The 25284-nt window shown below is 32.5% G+C and overlaps 1 protein-coding gene across 2 annotated transcripts; it reads right to left on the bottom strand.

The window, feature by feature from the left end:
* Window positions 1-1033: 1033 nt before the first annotated feature.
* Window positions 1034-22167, bottom strand: LOC123554779 (uncharacterized). 2 transcript variants are annotated; one of them, XM_053547733.1, is made up of 20 exons: window positions 22042-22069; window positions 20361-20470; window positions 19576-19692; window positions 18889-18914; window positions 18401-18640; window positions 17398-17563; window positions 15989-16026; window positions 15691-15774; window positions 13112-13234; window positions 12398-12523; window positions 11855-11932; window positions 11435-11562; window positions 10996-11082; window positions 9630-9719; window positions 8893-8973; window positions 8218-8419; window positions 7666-7812; window positions 6945-7024; window positions 5231-5316; window positions 1034-4800 (listed from the first exon to the last, which is right to left on the bottom strand). In XM_053547733.1, exons 5-20 carry the CDS (start codon window positions 18636-18638, stop codon window positions 4671-4673), a joined length of 1884 nt encoding a protein of 627 aa, XP_053403708.1. In that variant the 5' UTR covers window positions 18639-18640; window positions 18889-18914; window positions 19576-19692; window positions 20361-20470; window positions 22042-22069; the 3' UTR covers window positions 1034-4670. The 2 variants fall into 2 exon arrangements, with proteins under 2 accessions (XP_053403708.1, XP_053403707.1); XM_053547732.1 differs by lacking the exon at window positions 19576-19692 and having other exon boundaries at window positions 22042-22167.
* Window positions 22168-25284: the final 3117 nt, after the last annotated feature.

The raw sequence follows: 25284 nt of genomic DNA, 5'->3' as shown, positions 1-25284 counted from the left end.
TCATACTTCTGGAAGCTAAATTAAGGCTACATATATGCATTGTAACGGGATTCCATCTAAATTTCATATTCATGATCATCGAAACATGTTGAGATATATTTTCTTGGTAGGCCATATTATTGGCTGATTACACGTATAATTGTTTTACTGTTGAAGTGACGCAATCACGTTCAGTCAGATATATACTGCATACATATATCTGAAAAGTATTGGTACTGGTCAGAGACCACCAATTCAAAAAAGTACAGGGTACTTACTGGGAATGAGGTAAGTGTATACCTGGGAATAAGGTAACGTCTGTGCGTTCTGATTGGTCAGTCATGTAAACAAACCCTGGAAGTAATTATTTTTTCAAAATTGATATTTTTTTCACTGCATTTACAGTATTTTATTATACATTTTGACAAAATTTGCTACATTTTATGTGTATTGAAAAAAACTTTTATCAAACGAATTTCTCCCGCCATGTCAATGATGTAAACAGGGGGTCATCTCATTCACACGAAAATTACTTAAATAAAGTATCACTATTCATATGTTTTTCGTCCGATATTTTGGTAGAACTAAGATAGTTCTTGAAAAACTTGTAATTAGATATACATGTTTCGATGTATGGAAGGCCGCACACGCCATAATGTTACAATGTAAGTCTATGGGAAAACAATTGGTGGTCTCTAACCTACTGCAGAAGCAGTTACAGATATTGTTATGAACTAAAATATCTTTATTTTGTATGCATAAGCTTAGAGAAACTTTTTTGGTTTACCTGTTCATAACATTATTCGTAAAAATAAAAATATAACAAGTTTCTAAGTTTCCAAGCAATACAATGCATGTATTTTAAAGGATATAACATATTTATTTTATGCTAACTGCTGAAATACTATTAGGTTATTTAACATTGTTCTGTACAATACGGTGATATGTTTGGACGAGTACCCAGCTGAGAAAACCATATTGGACGAGCCGCTAGGCGAGTTCAATATGGTTTTCTCAGCTGGGTACAAGTCCAAATATATCTTTTTATTCTATATCTATTTTATCTTACTATAATAATAATTTAAATTAAAAATGTTTTACTGAATATTGTATTCCTGTCTTTTTTTCCCGGCTTGGTATGAGTGCAAATATATAATTATTATACAGAACAATGTTAGACCTTAAATAACCTTTTTATTCTATATTTATTTCACTTCATACGTAATATACGTAATTCATTGAATGTTGTTTTTTCTGCGTATCATCATTAAAAAGAGTATATGGTGCAACCTTCCTACGACACTACGATTTGGGTGGTAATTTGGGTGGTAATAATACTTGGCTCAGATATTATGCCCACAAACATTGTCAGCAAGTTTGGTGAAGATCGGATGAAAACTGTTAGACTTGAAAGAGCGAACAAAGCTAAATTCCCCGTTTTTCGAGTAATTCAAGGACTATAATCAAAGAGTGCCTGGTACAATTTGGCTGGTTATCGAAACTGGCCGAGATGTAATGCCCAAAAACATTCTCAGCAAGTTTGGTGAAGAGCCGACGAAAACTGAATTATAGAGCAGACATGTTTTGGATGCTGACAGCCCGTCCGCTGCCATTCATAGTCTTCTCCATTTTGTTTCTAACCGTTAAACAAAAATGCTTAGGTAGCTATTCAGACACCAATTTCTAGGTTCGTCCGGAACGGCTTCTTTTAGCGACGTTTCAAATATTCCAACATCTGATGATCCTTTTTACTGTATTTATTAATGAACGTTTTAATATCTAAATCAGATAGCGTTGTTATCCCTTGAATCGTTTTTGTGTGTTGTAAAAAAAAAACAAAAAAAAAAAAAAAACTAAAATTAAATCCAGATTTCAAGACACATAATCAAACTCTGTACACAGAGCGCCTACTTCATCCGATTTACATTCGGAACATTTTCACGCGTTTCTGGCTTTATCATATGTTTAACATGGGACTGTGGAACCGTCCAAATACAGAAAATACAGGATTTTTTGTACGCGCGTGCGTCCAAATGCAGAAAATACAGGATTTTTGTACGCACGTGCATCCAAATACCGTAATATAGTGTACGGTCACGTGTTGCAAATGAACGTTCGCAATTGGATAGATAAAATAGGTATAGAATAATGTGTTTTATCAGTGAGATATAATCCATATCACTCACTGCATATCACTCACTGTAAATGATATAGCTTTGCCGATTAAAACAGGATGAAAATTGTAGTCGCACTTTGTTCATTATAATATATTTCTCGATTCAAATTATTTCACTTAATGAGAATTTCACAACGTTATGCATCAAGAATTAAAATGAAATGAAATATTATGTCGTGTGCGTCTTTCTAACGTCACAACACGTCTGACGTCATGTTCGTTTACGCGCATCTGTTTCCCGCGCTGAGATTAAAAAGTGTTGCAAAATGCATATCTCAACGAAATTAAGCATAAAATAAAACGAAAATTTGTGTTTCGTGAATATAGAATATCTCACCTCAAAGTGAGAAAATTTTCACTCGCGCTACGCGCTCATGAAAATATTTTACATTTTCTCACTTCTCAGAACAAATATTCTCTATACATCAACTTCTTACAAAGAGAATATAATCAGTAATATTCAATTGCTGCTTTATATCTGCTAATCAATATTTTAACCGGATTCAGTATTCGAACACACACAAACACGAAACAACGCCTAGCAACACCAAATGCGATCAATCAACCAATTACATTTTCAGCACAGCCACAACAGCGTAACGCAAATAAAACAAGAAATATCGGTAAAACCAATGGATGCTCGAAATGTGCATATTGAAAGAACAAAAGTTGAATCTACTGACTGAGCACATATAGTTTACTGATGTTGACTGACCAAAGCAATATCTCACTGAAAACTTATTCCAACGGATATTTAGGAAAATACGCGCACCTTGCGTCCAATGAATGTTTGCTGAATTCCAGGCTGTGGTTGATGAAAATATTCTGAACTATGATGGCACTATAGCTTACCGTTGTTAAATAATCAAAGGGCAATAAATCAGTGGAAAATCATCCAACCACAACACGAAGATAATATGCCAATCTTCATTTGATACTATCAAGTAAAGCTTCCTATGAAGCATGGCTGAATTCCAACCAGTGGTTGCTGAGAACTACTCCAGACAAGAATTGTACTATAATATACTACTGTTGGATGATCAATAGAAAAAAACTCGGTAGGAAATCATCCGACTGGAATATGGAGACAATATGTCCATTTCCTCTTGATGATAAACCTTATTATGAAGTAGTGCTAAATTCCAACCGGTATTTACTGAGAAATATTCCGGACAAGAATTTTACTATAGTTTACTATTGTTGAATAATCAAGGGGCAATAACTGGTTGAAAAATCTCCAACTGGAACACGAAGATAATATTCGCATCTCCTCTTAAGAGTGAAGCTTCCTATGACATCTGGCTAAATTCCAAACAGTGATTGCTTAGAAATACTCCGGACCAGAATTGTACTACAGTATACTGTTATTGAATAATTAAAGGGCTATAACTGGGTGCAAAATCACCCGACAAGAACACGAAGACAATATGCGCATCTCCTCTTGATAGTAAAGCTTTCTATGAAGTTTCACTAAATTCTAACCAGTGATTGCTGAGAAATACTCCGGACAAGAATTTTACCATTGTATACTATTGTTGAATAACCAAAGGGCAATAACTCATCGGACCGAAACATGAATATAATATGCGTATCTGCTTTTGATAGTAAAGCTTCCTATGAAATATGGCTGAGAAATACTCCTGACAAGAATTGTATATTATTATTGAATAATTAAGAAATACTCTTGACAAGAATTGTATATTATTACTGAATAATTAAGAAATACTCCTGACAAGAATTGTATATTATTATTGAATAATTAAGAAATATTCCTGACAAGAATTGTATATTATTATTGAATAATCAAAGGGCAATAACTGGGTGCAAAATCATCCGACCAGAACATGAAGATAATATGCGCGTTTTCTTTTGATTGTGAAGCTTTCTATGAAGTTTCACTAAATTTCAAACAGTGGTTGCTGAGAAATACTCCGGACAAGAATTGTACTAAAGTATACTATTGCTGAATAATCAAAAGGTGAAAAATCATCCAATCGGAACATGAAGACAATATGCGCATATCCTTTTAATAGTAAAGTTTCTTATGAAATATGCCTAAATTTCAAACAGTGGTTACTGAGAAATACTCCGGACAAGAACTGTACTATAGTATACTATTTTTGAATAATCAAAGGGCAATTACTGGGTAAAAAATCATCCGACCAAAACACGAAGACAATATGCGCATCTTCTCTTCATAGTGAAGCCCCCTGTGAAGTTTAGCTAAATTCCAACCAGTGGTTGCTGAGAAATACTTTCGGACAAGAAAAGCAGGACGGAGAGACCGACGGACGGACGAAGCGATGGTATATGCTTCCCCTTCGGGGAGCATAATGATGCACATTGTATAACAGATGTTATTGACACCAATAAATCTCTTCAAAGCATTCATTACATCGAATACTAATATCTTTGCAAATAATCAGTTTCTTTTGATCAAACGTAAACACACCTTTAAGTACTTAGTTTAATGTTATTACGAATTCAAAACAAAAACTGCACTATATTTTCATTATCAGCGAATGTTTTTATTTTTATTCTTTGTCTGTTTTGCTGCAAATTCTTCGATTGTCGGTGTTTGCTGAGGTTTCCATTCATTGTTTGGAGCAACATTTGAATGTGCTGAATCATGGCTGTCACCACTGCAAAATTATTAGATATAAAATTACTTCGAAATTCATAGTTCCTTGTTGCATTGAGATAAATAAGTTAAATAAGGTTTTTCCATTTTTAAATATTTTACACTAGGATGAAAATAAATAGTCCATAAAATGCTTCATAAGGCCAACATAAAATGACATGTAAGACTGTGAACTGACTTAATTGCAAAAAAAAACATTAGGATTTTCCCAATTAAGCTGCCTTTTTTCCGAGCTGCTTTATATTCCTTTGGAAAAACGCATATACAGAGAAATTGTACCTTAACATATTTACTTTTTGTTTAAATGCTGTTAATGGTTGTAGAAAACATGGTGATTTCATTTTGTATGTGCATTCAAATATCAACAGCGTTAAATATATAAACAACTTTCAATAGCGCATATGTTTGGTAAATGTAAGAAAGTAACATTCCTGTATTGAAGGTTCCGTTCTATTTCTATCACTTCTAATTTATCATCGTCGTAAGAGTACTCTCCTCTTTTACCATTATTCCATCGAACCTAGTGTAAGAAAACATATAGTTTCAAAACTAGATAGAGAATATTCATGTTTCTTTTCATGAATAATAAGCTTTTTTCGTGTTTATAAGTGAAAGATAGATGTAAACGTTCTTCTTTTTTTAAATAGTATGTTTAGAAACAATTGCAAAGAGATTTACACACTATGTTTACAATTATTTTATTTGTATTTTGTGTTACGATTCGAGATGGATTTCTATATTGATGTTACTTAATAATGACAGGCTTGCAAGTCTGATGTCATTACTAAGTTTTTAAACCTTCATCTACAACGTATGTTATGCATTAAAGATATATTATGCCCAAATGTCATACTTGTAAAAATGAAGATTTCAAGATTTCAAGATTTATTCATATACACTCAGTACATTTTACATGTAACACATGAGGTACAAACAAATATACATACATTGCGAGGCACATACAAACATAAGATACAATAAATAAAACGAAGTTTTGTAATTCTTTAAACCGGCAGTCACTATTCTAGGTTCGTATAAGTGTAGTAGACAGGAGAAGGAACTTTCTTTTAAAAGAAAAAGGGAGAATTAGTCCCAGCTGTTACTGTTTACGATGAACAATTAAACAATATCGAAATGATTCGTAAATAATAATAACTCCAAAAATAGTATATAAAATTGTTACATTGGGTGGCTGTACTACTGGCTGGATGAATGGATTGATGGGTGGGTAGATGAATGGATGGATGTGTGGACGAATGTATGGATAGATGGATGGTAAACGTAATGCAAGCATTCGCAACTGTGTGCCTTTGTTAATCTCACCGAAACGAAACTATAAGACCAACAATAATTGATACTTGCGTATACTGCGTAAAAGAACGTATCCAGCTGTGTTAACCTTGCACGAAACGAAAACACAACTGTGGATGAATATATACTTTGGATACATATATTACAGAAGTACAGGCTGATCATTTAATTAGAACTGCATGCAACAAAGATACAGTATTGGATGTCAACATAATAAATACTTAAGCTAAAGAACAAAAATATACACGCATACAAAATAACATATTTTATACGTATTACTGAAATCTGACTACAATTTCTTTCACAAGCATACATAACTTTTTATATGTAACAAAATTTCCAGGATTAGTATTCATTAATTTTTCAAACTTAATGATATTGGTGTTTTTATAAAAATATTTGTTAATGTGTCTTTTTCTACTGTCATTAAACATTGGGCATTCTAGCAAATAATGAAGTTCGTCTCCGATATTTCCATTACATAACGTGCATTTTCTTAGTTCCAACGGTATTCTTTGCCAATTTCCGATTTCTACTGGTAATCGGTGATTATGAACAGTTACTGCACAGTATTTATGTAAACACAGAATAAGATTTGGTTGAATAGACCGTGTATTGTGTTAGATTTAGATCACTACATACGTGTTAATGTTGGAATAAAGAAGCTGTAGGTGCATTGACCAATGGATGTAAATAGAAAACTTTATTCTGATTGCAAATATGAACTCAGTTTAATTTAGACATGTTAAATATACTGGATGAAAATTTTCTGGTTTAAAGTAAGTATCAATTGAAATATTTTAATGAAAGACGAGCAAAATTCATCCTTTAGCTTACCATTGCTGTTTTATTTCGTTTGTCCATTTTAATAACAGTTCCGTGATTCATTTGCCCCTCAGAACTTTTCCAGGCCTTACCTTAGAATAAAACGAGTATATATCTCAAGTTTGTCTATAACATGAGTGACATTTAGGCCAGTACATGTATATAAATATATTATATTAACATACACTGATATTTTAGTAAGCTCACTATGTTTAGTTAAATCATTGTCAAACTATGGAGAAGCCGATTCTCCAACGTTCTTTAGTTTCCTTATGCAAATAGACATTTTTTTTATTTTCAATACAAGATGATTAAACTGAATTTGATAAACCTGTACATTCTAGTAAGCAAAGACTCATACGGCAATAAAGTATAACTTGATGAAGACGGCATTATGATATGAACTTTTTTAACAAGCTGTATGTGGTAGTAAGCGGCGACTGGCATGTCTTATTTCACGTATAGTTAAAACATTTCAATGCTCCCTAACGTGTTTATTCAGATATTTTTTTAATTAATGACACCTCCAAACAAACCGAGTCTGCTATTATTTTACATGGTTGCTTTCTATGCTTCCAAAGGATCCTCTTACAGATTTGATTAATTGAGTCGTTCTTTCTTCTCTAGCTGCGGTATAATTAAATCATCTATTTGGATAACAGATAAATAAGAATCAGTATAATATGATTTAAATCATTACGTGTTTAACCAACCTTGCATAAATCACAATTACCTGGTTTCACTTTACATCCCACAGCAATGTTTTCTCCTGGTTTCAACTTCCTCGGTTCATCAACAACAAGTATATCGTATCCTCCTGATCCATAATGATACACGTTTTGTTGAGCGTCTGTATCCCACTCAACCCAAACCTGTTGATCTGATTCAATTTAAAGATTTTTCAGAATTTTCCATATAATATCACCAAACGTCAACACGAAACATTTTCGTCCAGTAAATACCTCTAAAAATGAACATCTGTAAGAAGTTATTAAAATTAGTTACTAGCACGACCTTGCTTTTTACAAGAATTGAAGTTTATAACTCTTGTTCGTTTTTAGTAACATATTTCAACAACATGTCTTCTGACGTATTATCAATAAATGGTTTGCTCCAAGTTACAGTATATGGGGTTTCATTTTGTATAGAACTTAACGAAACATTCTAATTTGTTTATAATACATTATCTGAAAAAATAAATATCATTGTATATCTGTATTATAAGCTATTGGTTCTCAAAACTTTGTCTCCCTTTTGTCAAAGACTAAGTGTAAGACTAACTAACCATTCTCACATTGACCTATCAGCGTTCCAGGACCATTTTTGTCTTGATTTTGATAATGCCAATCAGGGCCTCGCCGAACACGGCTTCCAACTGATGGCAATTGTTTACTTTTAATTTCACCGTACATGTTTCTTTCATCCGGAGTTGCTGCTTGTTCGTCAAAATGACGTTTTCCTCTTTCTTGAATGTTTCTCATGTCCTCCTATATTCGGTTAACCAACAAAACAATAAAACCACGGAGGTGTCACTGATTTTAGTTTAATACTATTTTATTGTATTTGTTATTAGGCATATAAACAATAATATGAACACAAAAGTAACACATACAAATGGATAAGGCCACGAGTTATATCAACATCAGCAAACGCCCCCTTCCAGATGAAGTCAAATTAACATATAGGTAAACAAAGTGACAGCTTATATGAGGTGTCAATAATTAAAATGACTCCGTTTAAAACATAAACCTCAACAAACTGCTCAAAAATATATTATTACATGCACAACCTACGTTCCCTAATCAAATGTGACAATTCAGTATATAAAATCGATATTCAATGTTCATATTGCTTTGGTTTGGTAGCCTAATCTGAAGTACACACGCATCTCTAAATATGATCAGTGTAATACTTTGATATACCTAGAAACAAATTATATGATATAAACAATAAAAGTTACCTTGTCTTCATTAGAAAGACCATAATCTAAACCACGTGTCAAAACGTGAGTCATCATCCCAAATGGATCCAATAACTGTTTCTAAAATTGAGGACGACAACAAGTAGATGCATTTTCAGATTTTGCATTCAAAATTTATTTACTTTTATTTTAAAAACATTTACATAATAATATGTCATACTAATATATAGTGCCACAATCAATGTGACATATTTGGGAAAATGACAATCTGTATTTGCTAACGTATTACTCAAATAAAAATGTTAAACACGTTTGAGGTACTTCCACTCTATAGGTAATGCTTATGCCAGTCGTCAACAATCAAGCTGCGATGAGGGAGGAAGTTATCCTGTGCACAAATGTATTAATGAAGTAATAGACGGACACTCAGGTAATAACATTGATATTTGTAACCAGCTGGATATCTTCCTCATAAACGAAATCTTCAAATCTGATATTGGGGTCATAGATTGAAAAGGTGAGATATGTTCCCGAACATATAGCCTGAAACTAGTTGTTTTAAGAATAAAAAGTTAAAACTATATCAGGTCCCCTAAATGCTTAGGGGTGATTGAAATATCTCATTTTTCTACCGTAATACCATATATATCGTTGAAATTTGTTTAAATGTAATGTCGTACACTTTTTGCCAGTACGAAATGTAGTTCCAGAAGAAATTAATAATTTCTCAGTAATTAATGAATTCTTAGTGAACGAATCAGAAAGAGCTTACTTACTGTCAAGTACTGTCTTCTTGAAAACCGCTTTCCGTATCTATAGTCTAGGAGCATTCCATTTGAACAAGCGGCCATCGTATCGAAAAAGTCCTTAAATATATATGTGAAAATTTTTATTCGAATACAGCTTACAGTATTTCAATTCTTACATGTAGCATTGAGAAACAGTAGAAACGGTACATATACTGACTAATTATATATTAATCATTTCTTGATATGTTTAGGTAAAGGTGTAAGTGTCGATATCAAGCATTATGGTAACATCTTAACACTCCCTTATACCCCAGTCACACATACGGCGCGGATAGCTACGTCTAGCCACGGACAGAAACGTAGTAATCCGTATCGATCCGTACCTGAGCCGTACCTTAAAGTAGTAACCCGTATCAATCCGTACCAGTCCGTACGGCTCAGGTACGGATCGATACGGATTACTACGTTTCTATCCGTAGCTAAACGTAGCTACCTGTGCCGTATGTGTCTTGCTATATGCTACATGTACAATCTACCATACCAGACCTTTGAAATAATTAGGAGAAACGTGAAAAATAGGTATACTAACATTACTTAAAGGTGGTCAATCACATTTGAGGAACATTTTCTGACATTTTTCAGTATTTATATATTCTGTTAGAGATTTATTTAAGGAACAAAAAGACCCATTACATAAAGTTAGATCCCTATTGGAAATGTATGATTTATTACTTCATAAGAAATTTTGTAATTATCTCCCTTTAATACAAAAGTGTTTAAAAAATGGATTATTTCTTTTAATTTCAATATAATTTCTAGTTTTACATTTGCGTTTGATATATATTGGAATATTACAACTACCTGAAACAAATAGCAAGTTTTGAAACAAAGTGTAGCTTTGGAATCGATTTATTTTAAATCTATCTGGGTTATGCAACCAAGATAGACAAAGGGAGGTAATAATAATTTTATAAACTTGCATTTCTAATGAATTTGGTAAAATATGTTCTTGTCAATGCAAATCTTTTACAACTCTAATACAGTACTACTTATATTCATAACATTCCTTAGGCAATTTGTGTTTATTAAATTTATACTTATGCTAAAATAACGCTATCTTGGTTGGGCAACCAGGATAGGAAAATCATAGTTTTAAAATTCTCTCAGTGAAAATCTGATGTGTATTAAGAACCTGATAAACACAAATAAGTGTAACTTATCAGTTGGTAAAGTTTTTAAAAAATCTGAAAGTTGACCAAAATCTGATTAACCACCTTTAAACCTAGAAAAATGGTGTAACTTAAATTCGGAAACCACAGTCAATATACTTCGATTTCATCCTAGCTTTTGCGTACTAAGGCGATGATATTACTGATTTCTAAATAATGCATACCAGATCAGAATTGCCAACCGGAACAAAAAATACATCTCTATGAGTCCTTCGAAAATCTTCCATTTCTTGTAATATCTTTGCTTTTGTCTGAAAAAGTGATTTTCGGATTTACTTAGCTTTATTTCAGCTCACTAAATACAGTCACTTCCGTGACTGATTTCTCGAAAGTCTTATGTGGAGGAAGAGTTGTCTACCTTTACACAGCCAATATGTCATTGGAACTGCCGTTCTGGGTATAAAATTCAAGTTTTTGATCAACACATCACACAACACTTGAGTATTACTTACTCACTTTAATCTAATTAATATATCACGGGATGAATCAAATGTAATGTTGAACGTAAACTTGTTTCGGGGTCATCATATAATCTAACACACAAAAGAACCTGTGAAATAAAGAAGGAAGAAAACTTATACGAAGTATTTTCCATCACTGTACCTCGTCTACTTTTCTGGTATCTTGAATATCTGGACCAGCAATTAAATCTGATTCTGTTGGTCTGCCATCTGATATTATGATTATCTTGGTAAGGATTTGGGCACCATTATTCAGGCCTACGATGTGAACTGGAATAAAACATTTATAAGTGATACATTCAAATTATACGGGAAGTTGGCTATACTCTACCAATTTGTTTGCACTCGCTTACTCAAATTACAAGTTACTACACATCTATTTGTCATATTAGTAAATTAAGTAATTTGTTCTGAAACACATGTCAGTCATTATATTTTTTTTTCATTTACGGGACTATATCTCTAATACAGCGACTATAGTCACAGAATTGAAAAACAATCTGCAGCACTTTTTTGACAGTTCAGAAGGACTGAATAAAGATTTTTGCGTTCAGTTACATACATCTGGTACAAAATGCCACAGCGTCAGCCAACAAAATTCCACCATACATCTGCGTTGGTCCACCAAGTTTCAATTCATCTAGAAAATGTTTAAAGGAAAAAATGTTAATGGTTTTCAATTCAACATTGTTTATAATATGAAGAATAAACTGCTCAATTCAAAAAAGTAAGGCTGTTAATATGAAATACAACATTTGATACTGAAATTATTTGAAATTGTCTAGGACCATTATGTAGTAATGACACGTTTCGTTGATGATTCTAACCTCGTCAGAACGGAACTATAATGATTAAAGAAGATATTCACCTGACCTGCCGGTCCGATCGTAATTCTCGCTGAACAGCATTTCGATATATAATAATTTCCCATTACAGTAACAGTGTTGCAAGATTCTTGATATTTTAAAGTAAATTGATTACTTAAGTATAACTTTCTAAGTAATATCTGATAAACTGAATCATATCAATACAGAGGAAGGAATTCGAACTATTGATATCTTAACTTAAGTGGTAAAAAAGAAAATATGTAAAAATGGATGTATACCAAGTTGCTCCCGAACTTCCATGTAACTATTTGTATATCCCCTTTGAATCTTCGTTTCGTGTCCGAATGTTATAAAAGCAACGTGCTCGGTTTTCAAATCGTTAGATTTGGACATATTTTCTAGACCTGAAACGGAGCCAATACTTTTTATGTCAATCGCAAATTTACCACCCACCAGAAGTTGAATAGTTCTGCCTGGGATGCGTTTCGCAATTTGAACTGAATTAAGAAGGAGTTATGTTGAAATGGATGCGATTTTAACCTTTAGCATGCTAGATAAATTGTCGTCTGCTGGAAATGTCGTCTGCTAAAATTGTAAAGTTCATTCAATTTGCTCCAAAATTGGCAGAAATATTGTCAGAGTAGCAAACAGCTTGGAACCTGATCAGACGCCGATTTAATCGGCGTCTGATCTGGTTCCAAGCTGTTTGCAAAGACTGTTTAATTCGCCTGCAGCAGGCTAATGGTTAATTACATATCAGAACGGGAAGCATAACTCTTGTTGACTTATCACCTTAAAAGTTAAAACTAGGCGAGACAAAACTAGATATTAAAACAATTAGCGGACTGATGAATTTAGAAGTTAACACCTTGTGACAATATACGTTGTTTACTATCGATAAAGGAATTATTCAAAACCTAATTAAAATTCCAAATATATATCAAAACAACTGAACTTTAACGGCGTCTTAAGGTTGGGTTATTAACATTTACCTGTTAGATAGTCAGTCAGGAAAGTATGTGCTTCTGTCCAACCGTTAGACTGAGCCATACTTTCTGATATGTCCAAGCAAATAATAACATGAATATCCTCAAGGTCTTGAAATAGTTCACGATCTGTAATAAATAAGAATATTGTGTCTTGAATAGGTTATTGTTTATGACGGGCATTACCAGTAGCAAAATTAACTCAAAATATTTGAAAGTAGATTCTTAATTGCGTATTTGTAAAACGGCGAACAGTCTGCTCATCAAAGTGCGTATATAACCGTTTAAATTATAATTATATTTATATTTTTCAAAATCTCTCCTAATGTTGCCGTGAAGACAAGTGTACAGCACACCTACAGTGGAGTAATACATATATGTACCAAAGATAGACAAGGAAATTCATTGATGCAAGCATCAAACACGCCGTCAAGTGTTGTGTCTGAAGTACATTTATTGCAATATGAGAAATCACCTAATTACTTAGTATTAGTCTGGTTAGTCTGACTGGTTACAGATTATCAACATTAGCACATAATACAATATATGTTATAAATTGTTAAAAGCATGAAAAATAAGCATGATAGAAAAGTATTACCATGCAATACAAGTCCTCTACCTGCAATGACATTGACATTGCGAGTAGGTGGTCCCTTTACATACAAAATTAAAGTAATTATTTCACCAAGTAAGGTCAGCACCTGTGAAAAGTTCTTATATACAGGAGTATGTGTATGAAGTTTCACAGAAATGCAGTTTGTTGGGAAATGAGGAAATGTTGAAAGATAATTAATTTAAAATTGTGGTTCACAGAAACCATTATTTTTATTATCATATAATGTAATGAGTGTTTTCTATTCACTGATGAAGTTTCATGGTCCTTAGTCACCTACATAATAGATTTCAGAATGCAGATTATACAGTTTCCGTTGCCAAAACAACCAAAAAATTTGTCCAAGAAAAGAATGATATAAATAATTTCTATATTGCCCCTATTCACAAAGCAAATGTCATGAATCTTTCTTATATACTTTTGGAATATCATAGAATTCTTTTTTTTTGGACCAACAGTAAACTTGATTCAAATCTAATATTATAAGAAATTTAGCAAGCATAATAACCCACTGCCAAAGTGTAGAAAATCTTTTTTTTAAGTTAGACAGGAATGGACAGATACAAAAACCAACTATCTATAAAAAGAAAAAAGAAAAGAAAAAAGAAACAAGTAACAAGATATAATACGACCAGAGCAACTGACTAGTCATATAAAATTAATGAAAATATATATTCAACAAGGAAATCTATTTGAAATTCACTGATGCTTTGATAAGTTATGGTCCCATGGCTTTTGATATTTCGATCAAATCACATTTTAAAGAAGTATTAACTTGTCACTGACAATTTCAGCCAAATGATGGCCCTTTATCGCACACTTTAGTTGACAGTGAATATCTGTAAACAATAAGTATATGACACATAAGCAAAAAAAAAGTCAAAGGTTAGAATCAAGATGAACTTATAAAATATTTAGAAATATTCTGACCAGTTGTACATGTGGTCACAAATGGGAAACTCGATGCTTCAAAGTTAAGGTAACCATAACAATTATATAAATATACAACTGTAAAATGAATCTGCAAAAATGTGCGCATTCTGACATTACATCACTGTACTTATCAACAAAGAAAATAAGACAAAAGATTAAAAATAAGTTAACAGTGGTAGTTCCTACGTTCATTTCAACATATATGTGCTTATTGATTCCTTTATTTAATTTGTTAATACGTTTTTTTTCAAGGAATTTTATGCAGGCAAAGTGTAATTTTCCGTATTTTTATTTTTTAATATTCTCTTCGAAGTTTACTGAAAGTTTAACGTAAAATGCATGAACGCTCCATTGTCCGCAATTCACGCGTTGCAGTATGGTATATCTGCGGTGTGTTCTATTTATAGAAAATTGGATAGGTAAGTAGGTCATGCTAAGGTCAGAAATAGAAAACTTGACTTACAGAGTAACCTCCCTTATCAATAAATAGGATCAACATTTTGACGAAATTGTAAATAAAAAAATATGTTCTGCTCTACAAATAAGGAGAGGAAAGACAGATAACATTGTTTTATATCACATAATAAGTTGCATTACATACATTTCTTATGTTTTCTTTTTGCCATGTTTTTGTTTATTCACTAAAATCTATCGTGCAATATCGAGGGTCCTTTTACAAACTATTCACTGTGTTCAGTTTATCATTCCGAAACTATTCATTACCATCTTTACAGGGTCCGAAATAAACGTGTATCCCATATACTCGACACCGCCTCCTGGCGGCGTCGAATAAAACTGAGAAATGGAAGTTCGGATGAAGAGTTCTTTAATTTGAAACCGTTTAGGTCACTGTGCTGATAATGAATGACATACGTGAGACACATATTCACATCGTAAACCATTATTGATTATTTTTCAGATACAACTGGAAGTCAAACTTTATAAGCTTGACAAGAAGGACACGAACAGACTGGCATCTTGATGACGGCAGACTTTTCGTAAAAAGGCTTGGCTGTATGAACTTTAAAACGGAACCTACTTCGATACCGTTCCATTTGTGAAACAAACCGCCAGTGCCTCTCTCCATCGTACACTAGCTGTACATCTTGTTTCACCACACTCGCTGAAATAATAGCATTCTTACATTAATTAAACTGATTCAGAAGATTACTATAGACTAAAATCGGAAATTGAAATTTCCCACGAAAAGCCTGTATTCACTGTTGCCGTTTGGTCTACTGAATCTCAAGTACTTGTCACTGTCATTATTTAATGGAAACTTGCTTGCACACATTAACTGGTCAGACCACAATAAAATATTGTAGAAATGTGCATACCTTTTAGTTGCAGTGATTTCTTGCTAATTGTATCACCGCTGAAAAATGCAGGGAAATTTAAATCCATGTCATGAAATTATAGTATCTAAATGCAATTAAAGAGAATTCCGATAATTTTTTTCCTTTCATAGATTTTTTTTAAATTCATGTTTATGATAGGAAAATGTGTGCTGAAAACAAAGAACAAATAAAAATAATAGGTCACCAGGCTTGTTTTTGTGAAAAATTGCTATGAACACACCCACTGTTGATGAAACTGCCAGCGATTTTTGAACATTTTCATAATTTTCTGCTTTTTTATAAGTACCAACCAAAATATACATCCAGGCAGCACAATACGGTATTTTTCTTATTACAGATTTTATCATATACTTACTTGATATCATAGTCATATTTGTAATACTCTATCCTTACAATGATGGGTACAAATGAAAAAAAAATATTGTTTCATATTTACTTTTGTGAACTTTTTTCAATGAAAAATACCCATAGTGAAGAATATGTTTTTAAATTTTGAAAAAACTCTTTCATAGAATTTTTTCTTTTTTTTCTTGTGTATAGATAATTGTATTGTAAGCATAAAAATGGCTAAAAATGTATGGGTCACCAGGCTAAATTTTATGTTAAGACCGCTAGAATACAAACACCTGTTCGGACGGAAATGGCGCGAACCTGCCCAAATTGATTACAGGTATGTCTGCTAAAAGTTTAAAAAAAGTTTTAAAAATTCTTAATTCTTTCTATAATTGCATACTAAATAATCTGAAAGGTGATATTGTCTTATCAGTACTAAGTCAATTATCTTACATTATATGAACAACACTGTCTTTATACTAAAATGCGATGTGAAAACACAACCACAAAAATAGCAAGATACCTGTCAGGCATGATACTTGTCAATACAACATAAACCAGTATCAACATTTGATTACTGACATAACTTATCAAAAATGTTATTTCATTCAAGATTCCTCATATTTAAGATTGTCTGTAACATGTTTCAACAAATGTTGACTTCAGTTCAGTTTTCCATAGAAAGTGTCGGCTGCGCAGAAAGATGCGCATTAAAAACTATAGGAATTCCCTTTAACTGTAGCGTTAACAGATTTCTAGCATTACATTGGATGTATATGCTCTGTTTAAAGCATGAATATCAGATAAAAGCTTTATTCATAAATTAAAAAGAAGTTGCGAGTTCAGTAACGATTTTTCAAATAAAAAAGTACCGTTTTTTAATTTAAAAGCAACATAAATTTATAGACATATTTATGACATTAATTATCACGATTTATTTTTAAAATTGACATTACCAGTGTAGCTATTTTTCAAAACGTTTTCTTACTGTAATCGTATTCAATTGTGTTCTTAAGTTATGAGTATCATACTAAATTAAAACAATAGATAATTACCTGTGATAATCCAGTTTCTTGTCTCTATGATCATCAGATCCTCCTGTTGCACCTCTTGGGACATAGTCTTCTAAATCTAAATCTTCCATATTAAGTATAGTTCCATATTCTGCATGTGATTGGTGACCTTTCAAGCGCTTTTCGAAAGTTTCAGTCAAAGAGTCAGCTGAAATTTTATCATGTATTTTTTTTTCGAGTTATCTAAGGACGTTTGTACAAAATGAGTTCGATTGTCTATAAACAATAAAAGGTAAGGGTAGCTTTCCCGGAAGCAAATAGAACTTCAAGCCATGCATCGAAAAATAGGCCCGTAACAAAAAAGAACTGTAATGGAAATATAACAGACATGTTGCTTCGAAAATCCAATAACAAGTTTATTTTAATTATATGCGAATTACAATTATGGGTAAATGGTAGATAAAAGGGTTGGGTGTTTGGGGAAAATGGATAAAAACAAGTATGAATATTCAACAGGGAAAGACACGCTCCGAAAATGCAGTCACCCTACACTGCAAACAACAACAGCGTTAACACGCACGCACGCACGCAACAGAAATCTAAATCCATTTTTTACTTTGATATAAATAATATTTCGATACGGTCTTCTAATTGGTTCCACTTCTGTAATACTTTTATCTGGGGCATTTCATATGATTGTAGATAATTGTTACAAAAAGATTATTATAATTTATTATAATATGATGAATTGATTTGCTGAGACAACCTAATCTTGCATACTGCTGACAACCTAGTCGAAATTTTGTTTAATTATGTTAAGCATGACTTTATAATTAACCAAATTTTCTTACGTAAAGAGTACGTTGAGGAATTTTTTTCCATATTTAACTTTATTCTGAAAACCTATTCGAAATCTGATTCCAAGCATAGTTTTTTTTCTGAAACTTTAACCTCGTTACGTTGGTAACTTACTGTCAACCCTATCTAACAAATCAAAATAATTTTGTTCATACTTTATACTAAAAAAGGGCACGTCTGGTCATACCTGGATCTGTTTGTCCACAACAATCTGCTGATTCTCTGTTGTGTACCGTTCCATTGTTGTACGTTACTGCAGCAGTACGGATTTTCGAATCGTCTGTTTCTTTCGGTAACAATACATTTTCTATCAAACTGAGTCTGCCCTTTATATAAACAATGTCATTACTTAACTTCGCGATAGTTTCATCGCCCTCTTTTACTTCATTTTTCAGTTTCTTGTACTGCGACTTTAGTGCGGTCATTTCTGTGAAAACAAAAATACTTGTTTTAAATGAAGTATCTTCTATACATACAGTGTACTATTTATTTAAGATAATATTGTACAAAATTACCAATACCTGAAAGCTAACAGTAGTGAAAAGTTTTATTGAAGGGATCAACACGTATGTGCTTCAAAATATCCCTTTTACGTCGAATGAAATACACATCTGTTAAACAACAGCTCTTAAACATCATGCTTGTATCAAAGAGCAGCTTTTCAATGTAACTTACCGTTCTGCTGTTCATCCAAATGATTGCTGAAAATAAAATCAATAACTATGATAATAATCATTTTATTTTTTCTGTATTGATCAGGTAAAATGACGATTAATATACAAGTAATATGCACATATGAGTATGTATATCATTAAGACCATTATACAAATAGTAGTTAACCGGAATAACAGCTAAAATCCTGCCACAATGCTAAAATTCACTATGTTGACGTTGGCCATGCCGTCAATTTTGATATATGTTGACCTTAAAAAGTTTTTACAACGATTTCATGTGCACAAGAAATAGCAGAGCAGACGATTTATGCAAAATATAATCATCATAATACGCATGTTATATAAATTATCCCGTCTCATTACTGTTTTAAAATATACCAAACTTAAAAGTCATAGACAGAAAGGATTTGTTTATAAATACGTTCGATATTACCAGCAAAAAATCAGCAAATAAGATAACATATGAACATGCAGAAAGTAGTCTTGAAGACTCCAAAAGATATGCCTTTGATTTTATTAACTATCACAGCCGAAGTCAAAGTGCCAGGTTTCGGCTGTTAAAGTCTGTCCATTTTTTTTATTCACTGTTGTTACAATTTGAGAATACGAGGTTCATTGAAATCTATTATAACAAAGTTCCACTAAAACCGATGATAGGGGCCATGAGGGGTGTTGAACATTTTATTACCTCTCACTCGTGAACAGACTCAGTCAATCATAGTTGGGTATTGTTTTGCTTGGTTGCATTCTATACTTTCAAAGGATCTGCATATCGATTTAGATCCGTATGGTGGCTGTACTCTCTCTGAAGTTAAATTCAGTACTAGTGTTGTTATAATACTAGTGTTGTTATATTTCTGGTCATGAACTCCAATCATATTTATCATTATAGAACTGCACTTAAGCCGGTGCAAACTGATGTCATGGTTATTGTACATCTCATGATCAGAATAAGTCAAGTTGGCTATTCATAATTTTAACATTTCCGAAACATTGCGAAATGATACTTATTTCATTTGGGTATTGATTATTTTTCACTCGGACTCTATCATAGACTCAGTATATAAAATCTTAAACTTTAAACTAAAATCGAAGTATTAAATCCATAAAATATCTCAATGAAACTTCAAATTGTGTAGTGTGTAGCATCGTCCGCGGCATGTGCAGTCAAAATTCTGATTTGATCTGAAATAATGTGATATTTTTTCTAAGATCACAATATGTTTTCAGTAAAAATACTTGTTGTACCCAAGCGGAAACTGGCAGGTGCTTGAAAATGCAGCTCTCTGATTGATCGGTTAGAACTTCGGATGTCAGGATAAAGTTATGAATTTCTTCGCTTGGTACATTGAATCGGAAACTGGTTTTATAGGAACGTTATGTCCAACAGAATGTATATTTGAAGATACAAATGTTATTAACTGTGTTAAGGTCTGCCTGCAGTAATTTTGGAAACACAGTGCAAAATATTACCAGGCACAAATTTGGTGTCCTTCCTTCGACATATTCAACCGATTAATTCTTCTCAATATTGACTCATCTGATGCACGTGCCCCAATATGTGTGGATTTGACTTCTGTTACCTGCAAGGACTGCTATTGATTTAAACATTAAAGTGTTCACATATTCACCTCTGAGAAACAGTTGCAAAAGAGAAAAATATTCATACAGATAAGTCAACGGTGAATTTTTCACTTTAAAATAAAAAAAAGTAGTATATATTCTCTTTCCGACTCCTGATAACATTTACAAACCTTAAGTGTTTGACTCAACAATATCTTAACAAGTATGTTAACTGTACGCCTTATATTTAAGTCATTGTTTTCTTTGGTATTCATCAGCGATCACTTAATCTGTAACAGGAGTTCTCGTGAATTTCAGCTTCATTTTGCAGGGAACAGATATGTCAGTTTTTAATAGTACATGTTAATATAAATGGTATTGTTGTAATGGGAAATCAAGTAAATCCTTGTTATGGCACAGCGGAATGAAAAAGTTACTATCACGAATTCAATGTAATTATAATTGCAATTCAGGTACATAGTAACACTGGTGTCTTTTAAAAAAGAACATCAATAATAAATTTTAAAGCATGTAGAAAATAATATTTCTAATTCCCACATACACTCAACAAAATTCCTAATCGGTCAGTTTTGATTGTATTACTATTTTGTTAATAATGCAAGTATTTACACGAAATTCCACATACCGACATTTAAATAGGTACTGCAGCTAATTATTGATTTATTTTTGACCGACCCACCGCCAATGTGACCGCTTTAGGCGTTTTGGCCAATTTAGCATATTTTGCACGTGCATGGCATGTGCACCAATATGCACGTGTTAATGAACACTTTTGGCATTACTGACGGAAGTCCTACTAGAAAAACACATATCATCGTTAAATTGACACAAGAGCAACGCGCCCGGGCTGTCGGAATTATACAACAAATTCAAAATCAGTCATTTCAATGAATTGTACTTTGGTTAAATTTCGAAAAAAAAGAGCGCGGATGGTAGATAACCAACGAGTGAAGGTTCTTGTAACGGAAATAAGGTTACAAATGGAATTAATCATCAAAGTAACAGTTACAAACAAATAACATCAAAATTATATTGAAAATGTAAAAACAATAACACACTTGCCGTAAATATGTCCCAGCTAGCAACATTCCGACAGCTCGATCCCATTGCTCTTGTGTCAATTTCACCATTATATGTGTTTTTCTAGTTGGACTTTCGTCAGTAATGCCAAAATTGTAAACGAACACGTGCATGTTGGTGCACATGCACTGCACGTGCAAAATATCCAATATTAGGCAAAACGCCTAATGTGGTTGCTTTGGCCATGAATCACCAAAAATAAATTAATAATTAGTTGCAGTACCTATTCAAATATCGGTATGTGAAATTTCGTGTATATACCTGCATTATTGATAAAATAGTAATACAAATATAAACTGACCGATTAGGAATTTTGTTGTGTGTATATGTTTATCATGATTGTGTAGAACATACAGGCGACGACATGAAGCTAACTGATTTTCCTAGAAACTTAAATTTATAAGTTTGCTCTATAATGATTATCTAAAATAAAAACATCTATGATATCATAGCCGAAATGAAATGAGAAAATCTTTGAAAAGAAACTTACCTTACTTAAAGAAAACAATATTAAAAAGAAAAAAATCTTGTTTGTTCGAATACTTATTCAAAATCAAAATACAATTTCTTAAAAATATTTCCCTAAAACGGTTCACCGTGACCGGGTTTACTTTTTGTAATAGTTTCAGTTGCAGGTAAATTATTTCCGTAATAGTCAAAATCAAAATATGAGCGACACAAAGCATCTTATTTATATTCCGCAATGGCATTCTATACATTTACCCCTAGTATAACAGAGACCTTGACTCCTTAAATTAAAACACAGATTTATAAAAAAAAGTTGTTAAAGACGAGAAAGATCCGCGTTGGCAGCAACATCAGCTCCAGTCTGTAATTCGAAAAAAATCGGCAAATTTAAGGCAAAATGTATTTCTGAATCAAACTACAATTACGAATAAAATATCGTATCTGGATTCAATTTATGAACAACATTCACACCTTATTTTTTTTTTTAAAAAAAAGGTTAAATTCTAATTAATGGATATGTAGGTAATGTCTTAAAGGCTTCACCCCTGGGTAGTCGAGCAGTCCTCATCACCAACTCCATTAGTATAACCTTTTAATGTCAGGAAGTTTAAGGAAATGATTGTATCATTTTCCAGTGTTGTATGGGATATTTTGATAATCTAATTTCAAGCGTATTCTTTTTTTTAATGATAGTGATTAAATGTCCTACACGGCGTTTTGACATAAATGTACAGACATAAAATGTAATAAACCGCTAACTTTTTAGAGAATATTCGAAACGAAAAATGAGGGGAAAAGCCGTTTCGTCTTGATCGATACAATTATTTGAAAATTAAATACAAAAAAAACACCCAACAGTATAAATCGTCTTTATCTTCCTGAAAATATAAATGAGATACTTGATCCGTGCACAGTTAATGGAAATTTTCAAAAGTTTCTGATTGAAATTTTGTATTTTTACAACAAAAAAAATGTTAGTTGATCATTAATTGGGTCAAAGAATCATGAAACATCCTTACATAATAATATATGGTAGTGTTGTTATTACTTCTACTTAGATAGAAGTTCAAAATATTATATGTTAAATATTTGGAAAGACTCAGTTCTGTCTACGGAAAGTTTCATCCAGCCAAGAAATTTTTTTGTTGAAATGCAAGATCTGATAGGGTGTTGTTTACATAAAAGTGATAGCATCTATGTTAGATCAGCTAGTACACATTAGTCCTCCACCTCTGATTCATGTGGGGAAGTTGGCAGTTACTTGCGGAGAACAGGTTTGTACTGGTACAGAATCCAGGAACACCGGTTAGGTTAATTGCCCGCCGTTACATGACTGAAATACTGTTGAAAAACGGCGTTAAACCCAAAACAAACAAACAAACAGACTGGTCATAAAAGAAAAAGCAGAGCAGATTTGTCACGACTACTTTTATCTATACTTTAGACTTTTATTAAGTATTTCTTAACATAGGCTAGATTTATGTTTAAATTAAATTCACTCTGTTGTTATGACCGAATTAAATGTCACCGAGCTCATGGTTGTAACAAAGATTATTGTTGGGAAAGTTGGCTTAATTAGTTAATGTCATCTATTTATGTAACAAACGTCTCAGAACAAAACTCTTGGACAAGTAAAATAAAGAAAGTTATATATACATTTTAAATCGTTTGCTATGAACAAAAACTCGCATTTGTATATAATGTTTATAATCTAATTCAAACACGGAACAATGATATGCACATGAAATCATATTAGCAGTGAAAAGTTCTAGCTCTTAAATTAACGATCATATAGAATCTATTATCAAAAATATATAAAGAGAGATTCAAATACTCGTTTTGGTTATTTATAGTCTTTTTATTATGTACCTCCCTTACATTAAAGTGTGTTTATCATAAAGGGCAACCTCCCTTACATTATAGTGTATTTATTATGAAGAGCAACCTCCCTTACATTAAAGTGTGTTTATTAGGAAAAGCAACCTCCCTTACATTAAAGTGCGTTTATTATGAAGAGCAACCTCCCTTACATTATAGTCTATTTATTATGTAGGGCAACCTCCCTTACATTACAGTGTGTTTATTATGTAGGGCAACCTCCCTTACATTATAGTGTATTTATTATGTAGGGCAACCTCCCTTACATTAAAGTGTATTTATTAGGAAAAGCAACCTCCCTTACATTACAGTGCGTTTATCATGTAGGGCAACCTCCCTTACATTATAGTCTTTTTATTATGTAGGGAAATCTCCCTTACATTACAGTGTGTTTATTATGTAGGCCAACCTCCCTTACATTAAAGTGTATTTATTATGTAGGGCAACCTCCCTTACATTACAGTGTATTTATTATGAACAGCAACCACCCTAACATTATAGTGTATTTATTATGTAGGGCAACCTCCCTTACATTAAAGTATATTTATTAGGAAAAGCAACCTCCCTTACATTATAGTGTATTTATTAGGAAAAGCAACCTCCCTTACATTACAGTCTGTTTATTATGTAGGGCAATCTCCCTTACATTATAGTGTATTTATTATGTAGGGCAACCTCCCTTACATTATAGTGTATTTATTACGAAAAGCAACCTTCCTTACATTACAGTGTGTTTATTATGTAGGGCAAACTCCCTTACATTATAGTGTATTTATTATGTAGGGCAACCTCCCTTACATTATAGTGTATTTATTAGGAAAAGCAAACTCCCTTACATTAAAGTGTATTTATTATGTAGGGCAACCTCCCTTACATTAAAGTGTATTTATTATGTAGGGAAACCTCCCTTACATTATAGTGTATTTATTAGGAAAACAAACTCCCTTACATTAAAGTGTATTTATTATGTAGGGCAACCTCCTTTACATTACAGTGTGTTTATTATGTAGGGCAACCTCCCTTACATTAGAGTGTGTTTATTATGTAGGGCAACCTCCCTTACATTAAAGTGTATTTATTAGGAAAAGAAAACTCCCTTACATTAAAGTGTATTTATTATGTTGGGCAACTTCCCTTACATTAAAGTGTATTCATTATGTAGGGAAACCTCCCTTACATTATAGTGTATTTATTAGGAAAAGCAAACTCCCTTACATTAAAGTGTATCTATTAGGTAGGGCAACCACCCTTACATTACAGTGTGTTTATTATGTAGGGAAACCTCCCTTACATTAAAGTGTGTTTATTATGTAGGGCAGCCTTTCTTGCATTTAAGTGTATTTATTATGTAGGGCAACCTCCCTTACATTACAATGTGTTTATTATG

The sequence above is a fragment of the Mercenaria mercenaria genome, chromosome 7, assembly GCF_021730395.1.
Source record: "Mercenaria mercenaria strain notata chromosome 7, MADL_Memer_1, whole genome shotgun sequence".
NCBI classification, from domain to species: domain Eukaryota; kingdom Metazoa; phylum Mollusca; class Bivalvia; order Venerida; family Veneridae; genus Mercenaria; species Mercenaria mercenaria.
Note: the sequence above shows the minus strand (reverse complement) of the source record. Positions and strands in the feature narration are given on the sequence as shown.

Coding starts and splice junctions, on each gene's coding strand:
- LOC123554779 (XM_053547732.1), bottom strand. CDS start 20,392: ATGTCGAAGGAAGGACACCAAATTTGTGCCTG. Junction 18,641..18,888: donor TTTGGATGAACAGCAGAACG/GTAAGTTACATT, acceptor TTGTTTTCACAG/AAATGACCGCACTAAAGTCG. Junction 8,420..8,892: donor GTCTTTCTAATGAAGACAAG/GTAACTTTTATT, acceptor AACCGAATATAG/GAGGACATGAGAAACATTCA.